This window comes from Bacillus rossius, chromosome 18 (assembly GCF_032445375.1).
Source record: "Bacillus rossius redtenbacheri isolate Brsri chromosome 18, Brsri_v3, whole genome shotgun sequence".
Classification (NCBI taxonomy): Eukaryota; Metazoa; Arthropoda; class Insecta; order Phasmatodea; family Bacillidae; genus Bacillus; species Bacillus rossius.
In genome coordinates this window covers 29,596,915-29,618,135 of record NC_086345.1, presented here as the reverse complement: position 1 = coordinate 29,618,135, position 21,221 = coordinate 29,596,915, and the positions used below count along the sequence as shown (strand labels likewise).

Below are 21,221 nucleotides of genomic sequence, written 5' to 3'. Positions count from 1 at the left end.
TTGTTAACAAGGGCACACTCTACCACTTGCCATTGAGATCATGAACATATTGCAAGGAGAATATGTGTTATAATCATTGTCATTGCCATTTTTGTTTGGCATTTTAAAACTTGAGATTACTTTTTACTATAACTAATTTAGTTTACCAAATATATTTCCGGGTAGTTTCACTATCTAAAGTTTCATTGGGCACACCAATACATTTGAAATGTACCAAAAGTGACTATATATGCATTTGTGTTGCTATCCGTGGCATGTTGCTTCACATGGGTCCGCCATCATTGTATCAAATTTGCCTTTATCGACTTCTGTTAAATTTTCACAAAATTACACCAATTAAATGCACTATACAGAGAGCTAAGATGTTTACACATAAAAAATTGCATTATGTGTTAGTCAAAATTTGTTAAAATTTTTTGCCAAACCGGTATTAGTATCATATTTTTGAATAATATACCATTTTTACAAACGAGTAGAATTTATGAAAATAAATATCATAGAACCAATATCTCCTGTTTTAAAAATTAAATTTACTATAAAAGCTTCTAATGATCATAGATTGTTGAATCATTGAACTTGGCGAGGTGTGTACGTGCCGCTGAGGGCCATGCCGTGTCGTGAGCTCAGATACATCCTGGACGGGCGCTCCAACCTGCGCAAGCCGTTCCTGGAGCTGACGCAGTGCTGCAGCTCCGTGCTGTGCTGCCGCACCACGCCGCTGCAGAAGGCGTACATTGTGCGCATTGTGAAGGAGGAGCTGAAGATGAGGACGCTCGCCATCGGTAGGTGTTGGACCGTCCGAGCGTCTTGCCGCGTGCACGGTGATCTCAGTTTCCACTGTAAAATCATTTATAAGAATTACTAAAGCGCGCCCGGGTCTCTACCGGCAAGGGCGCCTCAGCCTCGTGTACAAGCCCCACTCCTTCTGGATCACGGTCGCCGACGCTCTGTATCAGAGCATCGTCATCCTCTTCATCTCCGAGGCCGTGAGTGCTGGAGTGCTGTGTCGATCACCCACTGGTTAATTACATGTAGTTACTGTTGTCGCCTGGAGGAAATGCAACTGCTGATATTTTATAACCATAGGAAAATATTTATTTAAGAAACGAGAATATATCATTTACTGACACAGGTAAATTTTTAAAAATGGTACTGTACTTAGTATTGTGGTTATTTAACTTTATGAAACATATTAGAACAGTGGCGTAGCCAGGATTTGTGTATGGGGGGGTGTTAAGAAGCATGGCCTCCCACCTCCGTATTAAAGCGGGTGGTCCGGGGGTCCTCCCCCGGGAAAATTTGGATTTTAAGGTGTAAAATAGTGCTATTTTAGCAGTTTTCGGTACTTAAATTTAAATATTGTAATGGTAAAAATTTTATTAATTTTAATATGAAATTAGTTTGATTGATGAATAAGAAATTAATTAAATATTTGGAGCTAAGGGGGGAGGGGGTTTGAACCCCTAATCCCCCCCCCCCCCCCCCCCGGCTACGCCCCTGTATTAGAATCTGTTTGAAACTCTTGTGGTATTCTACGATGAGACCAGGAGAGGGTGCTGGACGGAAGTGGGGGCGTGCCCAGGGGACGGAGCCAACGACGTGTCCATGATCCAGACGGCGGACGTGGGCGTGGGCATCTCGGGCCAGGAGGGCATGCAGGCGGTGATGGCATCGGACTACGCGCTCGCCAGGTTCAAGCACCTGGAGAGACTGCTGCTGGTGCACGGGCACTGGTGCTACGACCGGCTGTCGCGCATGGTGCTCTACTTCTTCTACAAGAACGCAGTGAGTGGCTCCCGCCACCCGCCCACGGTGTCCACGAGGAAAAAACATTTCCTACCAACTTAGGCGAGAAAAAAGTACTAGATTTGAAAAAAAGAAAACGTACTGAATTATAATTTGGTATGGTTTTAACAATATAGGAAGTTATTATGACACTGCAATGCTCAAACTAAAATATCTTAGCACACACACATACATTCCATAGTTTTTAAAAGTAATTACGCTTAATAATAAAACATATTGGAGTTACTGTAATATTATTATATTAAAGAAAAAAGTACAGGATCTGAGCGTAAATGTACTAGACTTATATAAGTACTAGATCTAGTACGAAAGTACTAACTGTGGACACCCTGCATCCGCCCACCATTCACGTGTCCCTCACTTTCGCTTCTTGACGCCTTTCAAATATGGTCGGTCAGTTGGAGAGATGTTTACGGCTTTCACATGGTGATGTCATTTCTTGGGTTATCGTGATAAAAAGAGTTCATTTAAATGATTCTGCAGTAAAAATTGGCCTGATATTCAAGGTTTTTCACCATAGATATTTCTCTATAAACATGATATGTGAAAGTTCGTAACCAAAAATTTTTCTCTCCCACACATATCCCACACACACATGTAGAATCAGAGTGAAAATCACTTTGGCAGCTTCCTGAATGACGGAGTTGTAGAAGTCTGCACACTTTCTGCAATATCTACTGTGACGGTGTTGTGCATGTTTTATTTCAGTGTATGTCCAGAACATGTAAATTTAAATTTCCCATAAATACCTGGAAACCATGTTGTATGCAACACATTTGTACAGTTGTGTACCCTGTTGAAGCAGTGATAGTGTCATGAGTAGGCGCAATATTATGCAATGAATTGCGATAAAACCGAAATGGCACCAAAATAATGTCAATACACCGTATAACACCGGAATTCGAGTGAATACACCACAAAGAATCAAAGTGCAATTAAAATAATGAAACTATTCAGCAGTTTTTAATCAAAACTGAACTCTAATGAAAATTACATAATTCTTTTAATTTTAAATTAATCAAAGTAATTTATTTTGCATGCAGTTTGTGTTACATTTTAATAAAAAAGGCTGGAAAACATTGACTTTTAAAAATCGGGCAGCTGTTATTAGGTAATTATTTTTTACATTATGGTCTTTGTACATGTTTTTAACACGTAAATACTCAAAAGATTTACATTATTTGTTCCGGAAAGCTAGACATGTTTATTAATATTATTAAACATTATATTGAAAATTGCATCATGTATCAGTCAAAATGACACCGTTTTGGAGAAATTAGTAGAATGGAACATTAAAGTATCATGTTTATACAGTAATATATTATCTTTTTTAATTAACAGAGTTCATAAAAAATAAAAACAATAACACCAATATCTCCAGTTTTAAAAATGAAATTGGCCTGTAAATAAAAATTACAAAATCTTGTCTGTAGTCAGGAAGTTTGTGTTCCTTGTGGCAAGTGTTGCAAGTCTTGTATTTAACCAGCTAGTGCTGCTATTGTCTCCGGAGTGCACTAACAAACGGGTAGAATCAGAATCACAGCACCACAAATTATTACCTGCTTTATTCCTTAAGCTGCAAGGAAGATTTTGTTTAGTGTATTTATGTAGTTACAGTTTGGCTCTGAAATCGTGTGGTATTTTTTGTTTCTAGACGTTTGTTTTCCTGGTGTTCTGGTACCAGCTGTACTGCGGCTTCTCTGGCACCGTCATGATCGACCAGATGTACCTGATGCTGTACAACCTGCTCTTCACATCACTCCCACCGATCGCTATCGGTGAGTGACATCCGCGTTCATGATGAGGCGTTGAGATCTGAGCGCCCGCCTTCTTCCGTTTCCTCGTAGCATGTCTCGCATTACAGATAGTTATTAGTTAAAACCTTTGAGATTGTCAAAAAGCTATGTTATGAACTCTAAAATGTTTTGTAATTTATTAAAAGCACAAGTTTTCATAGCTGTTTAAATTTAAATTTGTACTTCCTCCAAATCTTATTTATGCTAGACACAGTCTTTTTTAAGTAATGTTGTATGTTTGTAAACCGTAGCGAAAGTTCAACATAGAGTTGGTATAAAACAGATTCAACAAGGTACGAGTACTGAGTGTGTTCCGGGCGAGAATCAGGTGTAAGAACGGCTGGCGTGTTCCAGGGGTGTACGACCAGGACGTGCCGCAGGAAATACTGCTGGCCCGCCCGGGTCTCTACCGACAAGGGCGCCTCAGCCTCGTGTACAAGCCCCACTCCTTCTGGATCACGGTCGCCGACGCTCTGTATCAGAGCATCGTCATCTTCTTCATCTCCGAGGCTGTGAGTGCTCGAGTGCTGTGTCGATCGATTACATGTACAGTAGAACCCCGATTTAACTAAGTGCTACGGTTACCGAAAATGTTTACTCTAAATCGATGTTTCGTTAAATCCGATTTACCGATTTTCAATGACCCCCGCACTCATAATCGCGTACCTACGTTTCCATATCGTAGACAGGGTCGACGCTGATATCTTGTGCTGCCGTGCTATCTCAGACTTCGTCAACTTTCCATCTTCAACGTTTTTGATCTCGCTCGTACGGCCCCCGGTTCGTACGTACACCTCGGTCGTACATACAGATTTTTAGAAACCGTGAAAAATGAGGCATAAAAAAAAGTTTAAAAATATGTAAAGTGTAAGAAATACGTTAAAGTTTATTAAAATACAGTCGCAACCTGCAGCGTTTATAACAAAAACGAGCTACATACACATTGCGTCACAGTAAAAAATTAAAAAAAAAAAAAAAAGGCCGCAAATTGATGGAAATTTACCGTCCATAGCGCGCCGTACGCGGAGAAAGGTCATTGTACTCGGTCAGCTGCTGTTACGGCGCGGCGTGGCCGCCGGCTGATTCTCTTTGTTCGCCCAGCTGCGCAGCACTTATAAAAAACGTATTCCAAAAACTAAACACCGCGCACAAAGCTCTTACTGAGAATATAGAGCTGTAGCAAACCGTATGTATTCGGTACTGAGTAACAGGTGCGCCATCTAGTAACGAGTAACGAAACGTCACACACGGCTGCATCTCGTTACTCGCATTTTTCGTATGTTTTACGCATGCGCGCGCATATTCGATGAATTTGCGTTACAAAGAACGGTGTTTGTTTATTAAGTAAAGTATAATTTGGAAATTCGTCGTAATTTTTTTTTACTGTTTATTAAAGGTATTGTGTGTGTAGACAAAGTTTGAGATTGGAACAGAAACAACGTAAGAAAGTATTGTTTAAAAATTAGAAATATGTATGTTTTTGTTTTTTATTATCGCGTATTTTCACGTTTTTTTTGTTGTTATCTTAAAAGAGATAATATAAAAAAGCCGCATTAATGAGATTTAATTGTTTCTTGGTTAACAAAAACTGTTAATTATCAAATATTGTTAATTGTTTATATTCTCTTTATTATTATTTACGCGACGTCATAATGTACGCGTAAGCAATACGACTCGATTCGTTGGTGCAACATAACATAGCTTTTTAATGCGGTTTCAGAAGTAACGAGTAACGTAACAATACGATAGTAATGAGTACTAATTGTTATAGTAACGAATACATACGGGTACACTTTTTTTCGATACTTTTACACATCTAGAGAATAATGATAATGGTGTATTGGTGTGACGTGGTCACAAGTTGAAAAAACCTGGAGGATGGGAAAGGGAATATTTGGAAACGTGTGATTATTGGCTAGCACTGTTACTATGCGGGCGTATTTGGAAGATAACGTGGTGAGTCAAGCCAGGCATAGAAGTGGGGGAGGGGGATGCGGACAAAGAAACCCTTCATGACGTCATGTGTCGCGGACAATCTATCTATCCAGGCGCGCGCAATGGCACGCACCTACGCAATTCAGTTACAGCGCCCGGAGTTTTTAAGCAATTTGAACAATTTTTTTAATTTTTTCGTATTTGGACAGATGATGCAAAGGCACATATTAATGTATAGTACCTCCATTCTATTACTGACACCACAGAGTGTAATTTTTAATAAGATTCCATTACTATTTACTTGCATTTTTTGGAAATCTATATTATTATTTTAATAAATTGCTGATTTTTGATGGTTCCTGAAAACCTTTACGTTAAATCGCTGTTTTCGTTAAATCCGTGTTCGCAAAATCGGGGTTCTACTGTAGTTACTGTTGTCACCTGGAAGAAATGCAACTGCTGATATTTTATAACTGTAGGAAAATATTTTTTAAGAAACGAGCATACCATTTACTGGAACAGGTAAATTTTTTAAAATGGTACTGTACTTAATATTGTAGTTATTTAATTTTATGAAACATTAAAAAAAAAAATTTACAAAAGAATAATTATATTCATGTTTTTCACATTAAAAAACAAATTGTAATTTTGTATTAGTTACCCAAATGAAGCTGTCAAGAATGGTTTAGGAGCACAGCTGTATCAAGCCACGTACATACCCTCAGTAAGTTGCATGCCTCTAAAGGCAAACAATACTTTAACATGTGTTGATTCCTGAAGCGTTTAGAAATATCGAGTTTTTTTCTCTCTCAGTTCTCTGGGAAACTCACATAAGCTGGGGCAGACGATTGTCCAGAGGTAGGAGAGCTGTCTTTCGCAGCGGCTTCTGCCAAGTGGCAAGCAGGCATGAGCGGGCTGGCTCGTGTGTGCAGGCCTACCACGAGACTGACGTGGGCATCTGGGAGTTTGGCACCACTGTCACCACGTCCTGCATGTTCGTGATGCTGTTCCATGTGGCGGTGGAGACCCGGTCCTGGGTGAGTGACAGGCTGCCTTCAGAGGAGAAAAACATGGAAAATTCAGGCAATTTTAAATCCTGGGAAAATTCATGGAAGGTCTGGGAAATTTATTTTAAGTCACAGAATTAAAATGAAATGGTACTAGCACAAAATAATTAAATAAAAAAATTAAACAAAAGCTTTAAATATTAGTGTCAGAGAAATAATATATTTCCATTCAGCTGGTGTGCTACCTAACTGTGAAAATTACTATTAACACAACTGAGTTGAAAATCAGAACGTTATTGGAACAATTTACCGAGCTTGTTGTAGGCCACACATTTGCAATTATCAGTTCCTGTTCATAATTGAGAGTGCTAGTGATGCGAGCTCTAGGACAAAATCGATATGTTTTCATCTAGACTGTTTCAATGATTGAGTTTCTTCATGACTGTTGGAACTTAATGAACTTTATTAAAAAAAAATTACTAGGCAGCTAAATATTAAAAAAATTGCTAATAACTTGAGAACTCAGAAATGTGCGGTGGTGTGGGTTTTTCTGGCTTGATCAGCTTTGAGAATGATGTTCTCTTACCATCCCTATGTAGCTCTTTTAAACAGCGAAATATAAAAACTGCACATTTGTACAATGATTAAAATTTTTTTTAATGTGTTCACCAGCCTGTGATTGCTTTTTAAACTGTTGATTCATCTCTTTCCTTTTAATTTTTTTCTTCTTTAACCTTTGTTAAATGTATATACAATGTATAGTTTGACTCCAGTAGCATGTATTTGAGAGAGCTGTAAATAAGACCCCTGAAGGTCAAGTCTCTGTTAAAGAAGAAAGCGTGCACTAGCAGAGTAATGCTCTCATCTTGAACTGTGCAGACGCTGATCCACGTGGTGTCCATCCTAGCGTCCATCACAGCATTCTACATCTTCTCGATCGTGTACAACACGGTGTGTCTTCAGTGCCTGGGTCTGCCCAGCAACTACCAGGTGATCCAGCAGACGATGGGCTCACCCACGTACTGGCTGGTGGTCGGACTGAGCGTGGTGCTGGCGCTACTGCCCAGGTACACTACTGCACCATTACCTCCTCTACTCTCTCTCACGTACTGGCTGGTGGTGCTGGCGCTACTGCCCAGGTACACTACTGCACCCTTACCTCCTCCATCTCTCTCACGTACTGGCTGGTGGTGCTGGCACTACTGCCCAGATACACTACTGCACCCTTACCTCCTCTCCTCTCTCTCACGTACTGGCTGGTGTTGCTGGCGCTACTGCCCAGATACACTACTGCACCCTTACCTCCTCTCCTCTCTCTCACGTACTGGCTGGTGGTGCTGGCGCTACTGCCCAGATACACTACTGCACCCTTACCTCCTCTCCTCTCTCTCACGTACTGGCTGGTGTTGCTGGCGCTACTGCCCAGATACACTACTGCACCCTTACCTCCTCTCCTCTCTCTCACGTACTGGCTGGTGGTGCTGGCGCTACTGCCCAGATACACTACTGCACCCTTACCTCCTCCATCTCTCTCACGTACTGGCTGGTGGTGCTGGCACTACTGCCCAGGTACACTACTGCACCCTTACCTCCTCCATCTCTCTCACGTACTGGCTGGTGGTGCTGGCACTACTGCCCAGGTACACTACTGCACCCTTACCTCCTCTCCTCTCTCTCACGTACTGGCTGGTTTTGCTGGCGCTACTGCCCAAATACACTACTGCACCCTTACCTCCTCTCCTCTCTCTCACGTACTGGCTGGTGGTGCTGGCACTACTGCCCAGGTACACTACTGCACCCTTACCTCCTCTCCTCTCTCTCACGTACTGGCTGGTGGTGCTGGCGCTACTGCCCAGGTACACTACTGCACCCTTACCTCCTCTCCTCTCTCTCACGTACTGGCTGGTGGTGCTGGCGCTACTGCCCAGGTACACTACTGCACCCTTACCTCCTCTCCTCTCTCTCACGTACTGGCTGGTGGTGCTGGCGCTACTGCCCAGATACACTACTGCACCCTTACCTCCTCTCCTCTCTCTCACGTACTGGCTGGTGTTGCTGGCGCTACTGCCCAGATACACTACTGCACCCTTACCTCCTCTCCTCTCTCTCACGTACTGGCTGGTGGTGCTGGCGCTACTGCCCAGGTACACTACTGCACCCTTACCTCCTCTCCTCTCTCTCACGTACTGGCTGGTGGTGCTGGCGCTACTGCCCAGGTACACTACTGCACCCTTACCTCCTCTCCTCTCTCTCACGTACTGGCTGGTGTTGCTGGCGCTACTGCCCAGGTACACTACTGCACCCTTACCTCCTCTACTCTCTCTCAATACTGGCTGGTGGTGCTGGCGCTACTGCCCAGGTACACTACTGCACTCTTACCTCCTCTACTCTCTCTCATGTACTGGCTGGTGGTGCCGGCGCTACTGCCCAGGTACACTACTGCACCCTTACCTCCTCTCCTCTCTCACGTACTGGCTGGTGGTGCTGGCGCTACTGCCCAGTTACACTACTGCACCCTTACCTCCTCTACTCTCTCTCACATACTGGCTGGTGGTGCTGGCGCTACTGCCCAGGTACACTGCTGCACCCTTACCTCTTCCTTCATCTCTCTTACGTACTGGCTGGTGGTGCTGGCGCTACTGCCGAGGTACACTGGTGCACCCTTATCTCCTCCCCTCTCTCTCACGTACCGGCTGGTGGTGCTGGCGCTACTGCCCAGGTACACTTCTGCACCCTTACCTCCTCTACTCTCTCTCACATACTGGCTGGTGGTGCTGGCGCTACTGCCCAGGTACACTGCTGCACCCTTACCTCTTCCTTCATCTCTCTCACGTACTGGCTGGTGGTGCTGGCGCTACTGCCCAGGTACACTACTGCAACCTTACCTCCTCTACGCTCTCTCACGTACTGGCTGGTGGTGCTGGTGCTACTGCCCAGGTACACTACTGCACCCTTACCTCCTCTTTTCTCTCACGTACTGGCTGGTGGTGCTGGCGCTACCGCCCAGGTACACTACTGCACCCTTACCTCCTCTACTCTCTCACGTACTGGATGGTGGTGCTGGCGCTACTGCCCAGGTACACTGCTGCACCCTTACCTCTTCCTTCTTCTCTCTCACGTACTGGCTGGTGGTGCTGGCGCTACTGCCGAGGTACACTGCTGCACCCTTACCTCCTCCCCCCTCTCTCAGGTACTGGCTGGTGGTGCTGGCGCTACTGCCCAGGTACACTACTGCACCCTTACCTCCTCCCCTCTCTCTCACGTACTGGCTGGTGGTGCTGGCGCTACTGCCCAGGTACACTACTGCACCCTTACCTCCTCTACTCTCTCTCATGTACTGGCTGGTGGTGCTGGTGCTACTGCCCAGGTACACTACTGCACCCTTACCTCCTCTACTCTCTCTCAATACTGGCTGGTGGTGCTGGCGCTACTGCCCAGGTACACTACTGCACCCTTACCTCCTCTACTCTCTCTCACGTACTGGCTGGTGGTGCTGGCGCTACCGCCCAGGTACACTACTGCACCCTTACCTCCTCTACTCTCTCTCACGTACTGGCTGGTGGTGCTGGCGCTACTGCCCAGGTACACTACTGCACCCTTACCTCCTCTACTCTCTCACGTACTGGCTGGTGTTGCTGGCGCTACTGCTGAGGTACACTGCTGCCCCTTACCTCCTCCATCTCTCTCACGTACTGGCTGGTGGTGCTGGCGCTACTGCCCAGGTACACTACTGCACCCTTACCTCCTCTACTCTCTCACGTACTGGCTGGTGGTGCTGGCGCTACTGCCCAGGTACACTGCTGCACCCTTACCTCTTCCTTCATCTCTCTCACGTACTGGCTGGTGGTGCTGGCGCTACTGCCGAGGTACACTGCTGCACCCTTACCTCCTCCCCTCTCTCTCACGTACTGGCTGGTGGTGCTGGCACTACTGCCCAGGTACACTACTGCACCCTTACCTCCTCTACTCTCTCACGTACTGGCTGGTGGTGCTGGCGCTACTGCCCAGGTACACTACTGCACCCTTATCTCCTCTTTTCTCTCTCACGTACTGGCTGGTGGTGCTGGCGCTACCGCCCAGGTACACTACTGCACCCTTACCTCCTCTACTCTCTCTCACGTACTGGCTGGTGGTGCTGGTGCTACTGCCCAGGTACACTACTGCACCCTTACCTCTTCTACTCTCTCTCACGTACTGGCTGGTGGTGCTGGTGCTACTGCCAAGGTACAATACTGCACCCTTACCTCCTCTTTTCTCTCTCACGTACTGGCTGGTGGTGCTGGCGCTACCACCCAGGTACACTACTGCACCCTTACCTCCTCTACTCATGTACTGGCTGGTGGTGCTGGCGCTACTGCCCAGGTACACTACTGCACCCTTATCTCCTCTCCTCTCTCTCACGTACTGTTTGTGTGGAAATCGTGTTTACAAGTTGGACAAACTGTGTAAATGCATTCAATGAGAAAATCAAAACTAACAGAAAATTGCATTTCAACTTGTCCTATTATCAACTGGGCTGGTCTTTTACCTTGTATAAGAAAAGTTTACATGGTTTTTTTATGAATCTTGAATATTTACCAGAGTGATGGGTCCTATTAACAATAATGTTCAAGGTGTGATAGGAGTAAAATTATTTCATTTCTTTAAAATCAGATTGAGGAATAGAACTAAACCTAGAGGCCTGCATATAGCAAGAAATATCTTATTATTTATTTTTTATGAGAAGATAAAATGCTCCTTGATTTGATAACGGTACATTTAATATCTATATGAGTTGATATTTTAATGTAAGCTATCTCGTTTAGCTGATACTAATTATTTACGTTTGGTTTGAATGAAAGCTAGTCTGAAATCACGTACTCCATATTTACTTTTTAGTAATTAGGACAAAAATGATAGTTTCTCTGAGTAATATTGTGAATGTAGACAAAAGTATTTTATAATTCTATTGGTTTGATTAATTCAGTGTTTTAACTGTAACTGCTTAGGCGTTCATTATTTTTTCTTGTATATATATTCACTTTGGCTTTTGCTCATTCACTAACAGTTTTAATGTTTTGGCCATTGATAAATTTAATTTTAAGGAAACACAAAACAATTTAAAAAAAAATCAAATCGTTAAATATAATAAAACCAAATGAAATAATAAATAAATTCTGTAAGAAATTTTGGTTTATTATTATTATTATTATTATTATTATTATTATTATTATTATTATTATTATTATTATTAGCATGCAGACTTGTATTTTGGTACTGTGAGGGCCTTGTTGCTGTCCCTATCATTCAAGTCGTCTGCGCCACTTGGCACAGCACGCGATACTGCACAGTGGTTACGGGAGCCGTGGTTGCAGGTTCGTGTGGCGCTGCCTCGAGACATGCCTCTTCCCGCGGGACGTGACGAGGGCCGTCCTGGACTACCGGCAGGCCGCGCGGCGAGGTGAGGACTTCCTAGTGTCGTGGTCGCGCTCCACGTCCACCTCGTCGATATTCAGGTACCGCCGCCCGCCCCTCCGTGCAGTAGAGCGTTCCTGTAGCGTCGCACCTCCAGCACTGGGGCTGAGCCTGGCTCCCAGCACTGAGACTACTGTGCAGTCGTGCCACACTAGATTGGTCATTTACACTCACCAAAAGGTTGTTATATATTCGACACACTTGTACTACTTGTGTGTGCGCGCGTGCTCGGCTGTGGCTAGACTGAGATCAGTCTCGGCCAGAGGTCGGCCAGTGCAGTGAGCCAGGCTTGGCGGCTGACTGGAGATCCCCCCCCCCCCCCCCCGTGAGCCCCGTGGCTGGAGCCGAGCACAGTCTGGTGTGTTGAGGGCAACAGTGACACCTGGCTAGTGACCAGTCAGGTGGGCTTGCACAGCCTCCCTGGCAGCGGGAGATAAGGCCATTCGCTCGTACTCCTTGTCTTGCATGTGCCCGGGGGCACCGCAAGGCTCAAGGAGGGGAGGAACAATGTAGTGCAGAAGTAGGCAGTGATAAGCAGAGGGAGGAAGAGCAGTTAACAAAGAAGTGTGTTTCTGAAAAACGAATGCAATTGTTGTGGAAGTATTGATGAACTGAGCTGAACACCTCGTTGACGTTGAGCTCACTGTTAGCAATGAAAGCTGATGAGATGATTGTGACGGACGGAGCGAACGGGCGTGTTGAAGCGAGAGCACCGTGAGACACCCCGCTGACACACTGCAATGTCAGGCTCCAGTCGCGGGTTTCTCGCCGGGATCACCTTGGGTGGTGGTGTAACAGGTTCAGACAGTAAGTTGCAGTGTAATACAGCTGGTGCAGTTTGGTGGTGGGTTCCCCCCCCTCCCCCCTGCACCCAATCACCATGTCTGTGGGCGGGCCTGCGAGGATGTCCGGTGCGTGGCATGAGGTGCGAGGTTACACGCTGCAGGAACGTAGCTGATGCAGTTTGGTGGCTGGTTTTCCTTCCCTACTGCACATTGCTTCTAACCTCTTGTCTGCAAGTCCCATCACTAACCGTGGCTTCTTTAGTTCTCTGTGATATCAAGCATCTAGTTTTAAGACATCGTGTTGAGCATATACGACCATTGCTAGTTACACTGTGTAATAGAGAAAACCTGAAGAATGGACAAACAAAAGACAAACAAAAACACACGCACAGAGAAAACCAAGCCAAAATCAGCCAATGTTAAAATTTAAATGCACAGGCAGCTTAAATAATTCTGTGGAAGGAATTATAATCACACCAGAGATGAATCCAATGGACTGACAGTGATGAGACAGTGTGACAAGAACAGTGAATACAGACAACCACCTTGGACAATACAGCGACAGACTGTACAACATAATGTTTTAAATCTGTGTTCCCCAGTGCAAGGGACATTCAGAGAACATATTAAGCTGCTATCATTTGGAACTAACCTTATTCTTTTTCAAACCGTGAATTACTGTTGGTTGAAAACTACTTTTGTCCATGTGTTGTAATGGACAGCAAACAATGTCGAGGGAACGCTGCCGTGGCAGCGAGGGCATGACCTGGGCTGGCGACCGTGAACGTGAGGTCTACGTGTCGCGTGGTTTTATTTTCCATAAAGGCAGCATCCTTGATTGTGGATTTGGATACAAACACTCGTACTTTAGGGTGGGACAAAAAAATTGATTTTTTGAGTGTTGAATTCTAATATGGCTGAAAAGTTGCTTATTTGCCTTCTAATCAATGAAATAATCAAAGAAAAAAACCCTACATATGATCTTCAGTTGATGCAAAGGGCCTTAAGTTTTGAAAAAAAAGTATGAAAAACACTAAATTTAAACCTAATGCTCAAAAAACACTGATGATGTTTTTTGGTTCTCAGTTGTCTTCATGTTAGTTGCTTTATGATAGAAAAATCTTATTTACATTTTGAATTTGGACATTAGGACTAAAATATTAACGATTTCAAAGAGACTCACTATGAAAGGCAAAAATTATTTGTAATTTACAAATTTGACTAATTTAATATATTCAATTTTCATAAAAGTATATCTTTTGCAGGTCTTACCCACTTTACAATTTTTTATGGAATGACCAAAAACTCACTACTTGGAGGTGACTGCATTTCTTTTTTCACCCACGCTATATCTAACCATAAAACCGATTAGGGTATGATAAATTATGTTGATTTAGTCAAGGATGATTTCTGGAATTAATAAAATTTAACAAATTTTTGTGTTATGAATCTTGATAGCAAAGAGATAGCTACATTAGAGGAACTTTACTTTCAAAATGCACAATGCCAACATATGTTTAAAAATCTGATATTTAGACATTATCCTTGACTAAATCAACGTAATTGATCACACCCTTGTTGGTTGGACGGTTAGGTATGGCGTGGGGGAACACGAGTTGTAAATACCTCCACAGGCGAGTTCTTGGACCTTTCATAAAAAATTATGAAGTGTGTTATTAATAATTTTAAATCATGTGTACTGATTATTTGTTAAATATAAAAACAATATGCAAATGCCAAATAATATTGCAGAAAGAAAATCTAAATTTCTTAATAAATCGTCTCAGCTGTATACAAGTTACATTTTATTAAAATAAATCCCACATGGTGACATGGTGTATGCATATCCATTGGGAAGAAATAATTTAAAAAATATTTATATACCATAAAATTTGAAATGTTGAATAGAGTATCTAATTATTCATGAATATCAAATAATTGCTGAATACTTTCAGTCATCTAATCATCAGTGAGTTTGATTAACGTAAATGGTGCCTCTACATGCAGCCAGCGGGTGGCCAGTTGCATGGACGTCACCAGAGGTCGGTTGCCAAGCTCTACTCAGGCGTATGTTCTCACAGTAGCGCCAACAGCCACTGCCTGTGAGAGTGGTCGCGAGCACAAACACTGTGTCTCCAGAGGCATCACTGTGTTCATGATAGCCTGGACTGCGTGCCCAGTTGCTCTCGTTTGTTAACGACGTGACAAATATTTTGCTTAGATATTGTTTTGGGTTCTGTCAAAGCAAATTGTTTGATTTCATTTACACACTACTTGAGGTGTTTCAGTGATGAAAAGTAATGGTATTATCTTGTGTGTGATATTCGAGAAATAACTTTCTTGCAGGTGAGGGCTTACACAAGTATATGCTCTAACCAAGACATGAACATTGTCCTGTAGAGCCGGTACGGGTGGTGAGTGGGAGAAGGAAACTGTCGTACGGGAGTGGCGGAGGCCGGTCCTTCAGGCACCAAAACACTCTTTGTCCTTCAGACGTGTTGAGGCGGCCACCACTTGATGAGACGGGACGGCCCAAAGCCCAAATAGTTTTTTCAAGTATACTACATATTCTGAAATAAAGTTAATGCCAAAACAAAAGGGAATAAAGTCTTAAAGTTTTGACAGCTGCTTGTAGGTTCATATGCAGCGCAGCCTTTATCCGGAGACTAGGAGTACAGATAACATTGCCATTATCGGGGGACTAGGAGTACAGATAACATTGCCTTTACCCGGAGAATAGGAGTACAGATAACATTGCCTTTATCCGGAGACTAGGAGTACAGATAACATTGCCATTATCGGGAGACTAGGAGTACAGATAACATTGCCTTTACCCGGAGAATAGGAGTACAGATAACATTGCCTTTATCCGGAGACTAGGAGTACAGATAACATTGCCATTATCGGGAGACTAGGAGTACAGATAACATTGCCTTTACCCGGAGAATAGGAGTACAGATAACATTGCCTTTATCCGGAGACTAGGAGTACAGATAACATTGCCATTATCGGGAGACTAGGAGTACAGATAACATTGCCTTTACCCGGAGAATAGGAGTACAGATAACATTGCCATTATCGGGAGACTAGGAGTACAGATAACATTGCCTTTACCCGGAGAATAGGAGTACAGATAACATTGCCTTTATCCGGAGACTAGGAGTACAGATAACATTGCCTTTATCCGGAGACTAGGAGTACAGATAACATTGCCATTATCCGGAGACTAGGAGTACAGACAACATTGCCTTTGCCCGGAGACTAGGAGTACAGACAACATTGCCTTTGCCCGGAGACTAGGAGTACAGATAACATTGCCTTTATCCGGAGACTAGGAGTACAGACAACATTGCCTTTATCCGGAGACTAGGAGTACAGATAACATTGCCATTATCCGGAGACTAGGAGTACAGACAACATTGCCTTTGCCCGGAGACTAGGAGTACAGACAACATTGCCATTATCCGGAGACTAGGAGTACAGATAACATTGCCTTTGCCCGGAGACTAGGAGTACAGATAACATTGCCTTTATCCGGAGACTAGGAGTACAGACAACATTGCCAGCTCAAGCCTGTGGTTGGAGAGGTTAAGGTGTTGTTGTCTGGAGTGCCGGCGTGTGGCGCGTGGTGTTTGCAGAGCGGCAGAGAACGGACCGAAGGACGGGAACCATGCCTCGCTGACCGTCGTGGGCTGAGGAGCGAGGGCATGCCATTGGCTGTGAACGTTGCTGGGACCAAGACTTAGGAGCGCATGGTCGGCGTGAAGTGGTCTGCCTGGCACTTCGGAGTCGTGCTGGCTCCATCCAGAGTTTATTTTTTGCTACGAAAGAGAAACGCAAAGTTTCCTTATGTTCCTGAGACTATTCATTGTTTTGTTTGATAGCTGTAGCTGACTTTCTCATGAGCGTATTTGTTGTGCGTGTAGCTGTGTCTCGCCTTGCTGCCTTCGCGTCGCTTGCCTGTCGCTCTTGTTGAACGTGTGCATATCGAGATATATTTTAAAAACTGTGTAAATAGTGTTATTTAAATAATATTATATTGAAATAGTTAAAATGTGTTTTTGATCTCTCCGTTATTTTTAGTGCACTTTGGTTTATTTTTTTATTGTTTTTATTTTTATAACTTTTTTTTTTGAAGCTTATAAACTGCATTTTAGATAAGGTGTATGTCAGAAGTGGTGGTTTATTTTGCATTAAACCATCGATAACATGTGGTTGACTTGTGCGCATAGATCCAGTGAAGAAATTGGATTTTGTCAGAGGTTTATATCAACCACTCATAACTTTAGTTAAGACCATTTTCATACAATTTATTTTTTAAATTTTTTTGCTATTTGAGAAATATTGTGCCTATGTTTTGCGCTTAATTAATCCTCAATGTGTGTGTGCATGGGCGTGACTTAAATTGATGCATTACCAAATATTGCTGTTTTGTTTCAACCTTTTCAATGTATATTTTTTTAACTTTTTGTTGTTTTTCGAAGTCTGTGCTAAGCTCATTGCTACATAAATATTTGATGTGTATAGTGAAGCGTTGGTGACACGCCTGCCAACAGGAATGTGTCGTCTCTTACAGAACACAGGTAAAAGCTGCACAGTAATGCTGTGCTCGCTCATACATGCACACACTCACTGTCAACTATTGCATTATCCATTTTCACGTTCTGCTGTTGGGCATTTCCCATTAAATAATTCTTGGAAAACTAACAGTTCAAAAATTTGAAAGACTAAAAGTGAAAATATTTTAATTTTTTTCATGAACTCTACAGACTTGAATCATTTTTGATGACTTTGTACCTTTAAATTTTTATTTAAGAATATTATGTATTTTCGTTTGCTTTCTGGTAATAGTATATACTCTGTTTTAGGAGGTTTGGTAGTGTTAAAATATTTCAGTACACAATTGCTGTCAACTTTCACTTCAGTTTGGCATTCGTTATTCATATTTTTGTCGTACAAGTTGTACTTGTGAATGTTTATTTTATTTATGACATAGTTTTTCTATGAAATTAAATGTGTATGTTTAACTAAAAGTAAGGGATTTTCAGTATATAATATTTTTTTTTCATTAGTTGTATCTACATATTATCTGTTAATTTTTATTTCCTTTTTAATTTATTGGCAAGGCCTACTTCACTGTGAACTCACGAGCAAGCTTATGCGGCTTGGGAGATGGATTTTTCCCAGCAGGGCTCACGTGACTGTTGTGCTCGCTACTGCAAAATCGCGCGTGTTGGGAGTACACTCCGGATTGCTTCCTTTCAAGTGAATTTTAAGTGTACACCTGCCCTAAGTAATGCTTTTCTCATCTACTTACTAATTGACTTTTTAATTTATATGCGTGCACAGTGGCAACAGCATAACGTTTCATAAAATCACAGTGAATTCACAATACAGCGTAAAAGAAGACGATGTAGACTTATAGCTATTCGCTTCCTTCATTGCCTGTTTACACTAGCCAATCAAAATGTCCCTGTGATTTATATTAAAGTAAATCCCTGTTAGGAAGTTTCTCAGGTACTTAAATATTTAAACTTATTAACAAGGAAAATTTATTAAAAGGGAAAAATTGAATGTCTTAATAAGTCAGGTACTAAATTATTTTAACTTAATATTCAGAAAATTTTCTTAGTTGGGATTTTATTGAGAAGTTTTAACTGTGTGTATGTAGAAATCTTTACAATGGCCACGTGTGTTCAGTCAACGTATATATTACACCACTAACTGATGACAATCCCCGTCGTTGGGTTTCTTTTTGGTAAATCAGTGCAGTTCACGCCGGTCCAGTTTATTCTAGTGCAGTCTCACTCATTGTAGTACACTTGATGAAGAGTGGTCGGTGGTCAACTCGCAGGCCCACATCACACCCAACAGGAGGAATCCCGAAAATTATACGAGACTCCAATAATTTTGTAGAACACTTTAGTTAGAATGTTGTTTTGCATCTTACATTAATCTAACATTTAATACCGTGTTCACCTAAAAATATTATATTTAACCAAAATTGCTGAAACTAAAAGGATTGTATTATAATTTGCAAATTTGTATTTTGCCATTGGGAACGATCTAAAAATCTACACACTCTGCCTCTTAACTGCGTCACTTATTCCACTTACGTCTGGAGCCTCCTGAACCCCTGCACAAACGCGACAGAGAGAGAGGGTAGCACTCGGATCCTTCCCCTTCTCTCTCCACCTCCAGGGCGACCATCGTATCCATCCTACATTGCAGCATTCTTTGGTTCCTAAATTAGTCATAAAACACAAATATTTTTGTCTAACTACCTCTTGGTGTGTCAAAAGAGACCGTGTAAATCACTCTACTGTTAAAAGTGGCACCAGAAAAGGTCTAGTAAATATAAAACTGTAAATAATTTTACGTGCTCTGTTCTTGAATTGCAATTCAACTCCATGAAGTATTTTTCGTAAACTCATAATCAAAAAGTTTGGGTTCACATTTTCTGGGAAATACGGTACAGGTGCAGCACGTTGTTAGTTGTCCATAGTTACTTGTAACGGGAACGACGATAAGATGGCGGGCCGCGGCTGGTTGGTAGTGACGTGGCAGTGATCTGCAATGTTGTTGTCCACTACAGATAACACCATCGCAATATTTCCTGGTATTTGGCCCCCCAAGATCGGAATGTAGTTATGCCCTGGAGCAAAGTCATGGGTCGGGTACGTATATCTGGCAACCAAACATGGTACTCATTCCTGCTTAGTGCAGTCGGTTAAGAAAACACATAACATTTTCTCTAATTTAGTGGAACACTACATTAGTTTGTTTTCCAAATATGTACTTAAACTGTGTTTAGCTGGTAATAATGGAGCAATTGTGTACATTTTTTAAAAGCATTTTTTTCTTGAATAAAAAAAGTCTCAATATCTGGTCAACATTTTGTGTTTGTGTTTACAATATTTTCCAGTGGGGTACAGTTAGTTTGTGAATACAGTGCATTACATAAGGATGAAAGAAGGCACGGTGGAAGCATAGAGTCCCTGTAACATTGGTTCGCAAATGCACATTTTGTGTTGTTAGCTTGTAAGATGCACTTGCTGTAGTGCTAGTACCGATGTAGCAACCCAGAGTACTGTGTGCTAAGCTTACAACTGCAGCCGGTCTCTGAACACAGCATGCTTGGAGAGTACGGGAGTCTAGCAAAATTCATTTCCGAACCTGCGGAGGGACCGGTTAGTTATTGCGTTTTGTATCGTGAGCTGTAAACCACCCGGTACAGAGTGCCTGTGCATCGAGTATTGGCTGATGTCCCAGCACATGAAGCACAAGGCCTGGGACATCGACCGCGCGCGTCAGCACGTCGCGAGCCCTCACATGAAGTGGTCCTTGCAACACTGTAAATGTTTCTGTTTGTATTTTAAATGAAAATAAAAGCGAATTTAAAAATTAATTTTTATTTAACTAATTCATTTTCTTTACCTGTTTTTTGAGTTGTCACTGTTTCAGTAAGTTGGTTATATACAAGATAAAGCTGTTAAAATTACCCAAGTATTTATTTTCACAATCCACTTATACATACATAAGCATAAAAAGGAACCTTACAATTTAAAAATGATATAATTCACAAAAGTTATTTTAAAAAATTATGGTAAATTTCACAATGGACATTGAAGAATTTGTTTTTTAGTTTTTACAAATGTTTAATCTGCTCCTTGGTTGAGAAGTGAAAAATGAACTTTAAGTGTGCATTCTAAAGTACGCAAGACTTCAATTATCTGTCGCGTACTCCATTTCTCGCCAGTCCATCGTTCATGAAATCTCAAACCAATCGGAAGGCCCTGGAAATTATCTGCGTCAAAAGCTACCCAAGCTTTAACTTTTGACTGAGGGATAAAATTATAACCTACAAAATGTTTGTAAGGTATTGGCTATTTGATTATTATCTTATTAATGTTGTGAAGTTTGTATCTCTTTTTATCTGCTTCCATTACATGTTTTTAACTTGCATTTGCACATATTTAACAATTTGATACTGACACAAAAATTGACTGGGGCATAGAATTGTAATTAAATACATACAGTAAAATCTGAAGATCTATATTAATAAAAGTGAAAGTTTGTGTTTCATGTAGCATGGTGATGGCGAGGCCTAGAGCAGTGCAATTTATTCAAAATTCATTATAGTTTTATAAATTCTTTTTTTTAATTTTGAACTACGTTTCCTGATATTCTCCATGGAAACAATTGTTGATGCCCAATTCACTTTCGGATCTTAATCCAGTCTTTCTGTTATCTCCTTTGTCATCATGTTGACACAATGAAGTAGCTGGGTTCTGGGTTTTAGCCGTGTCCTTGGCAAATAATTCACCGACGTTTTGGTCGACATTGCAGTCGCCATCATCAGGAAGCAGTTACCAGTAGGTAAGTGCTCTTATCTTTTTAAAGTATTATATAAGGGGAAAATGGAAAAAAATATTTTT

The 21,221-nt window shown here is 42.1% G+C and overlaps 1 protein-coding gene across 4 annotated transcripts in view; it reads left to right on the top strand.

The window, feature by feature from the left end:
* LOC134541267 (phospholipid-transporting ATPase VD) overlaps positions 1–20,191 on the top strand; it is a 62,752-nt gene extending 42,561 nt beyond the window's left edge. For 3 of the 4 annotated variants that reach the window (XM_063384559.1, XM_063384560.1, XM_063384558.1), the window contains exons 14-21: positions 628–782; positions 1,583–1,785; positions 3,461–3,584; positions 3,957–4,114; positions 6,470–6,574; positions 7,424–7,611; positions 11,899–12,039; positions 16,422–20,191. In XM_063384559.1, coding sequence (XP_063240629.1) covers positions 628–782; positions 1,583–1,785; positions 3,461–3,584; positions 3,957–4,114; positions 6,470–6,574; positions 7,424–7,611; positions 11,899–12,039; positions 16,422–16,479 — 1,132 coding nt within the window. In that variant the 3' untranslated portion in view covers positions 16,480–20,191. The remainder of the gene's footprint in view (positions 1–627; positions 783–1,582; positions 1,786–3,460; positions 3,585–3,956; positions 4,115–6,469; positions 6,575–7,423; positions 7,612–11,898; positions 12,040–16,421) is intronic. The other variant, XM_063384561.1, reaches the window with a different exon arrangement.
* The last annotated feature ends 1,030 nt before the right edge of the window (positions 20,192–21,221 follow it).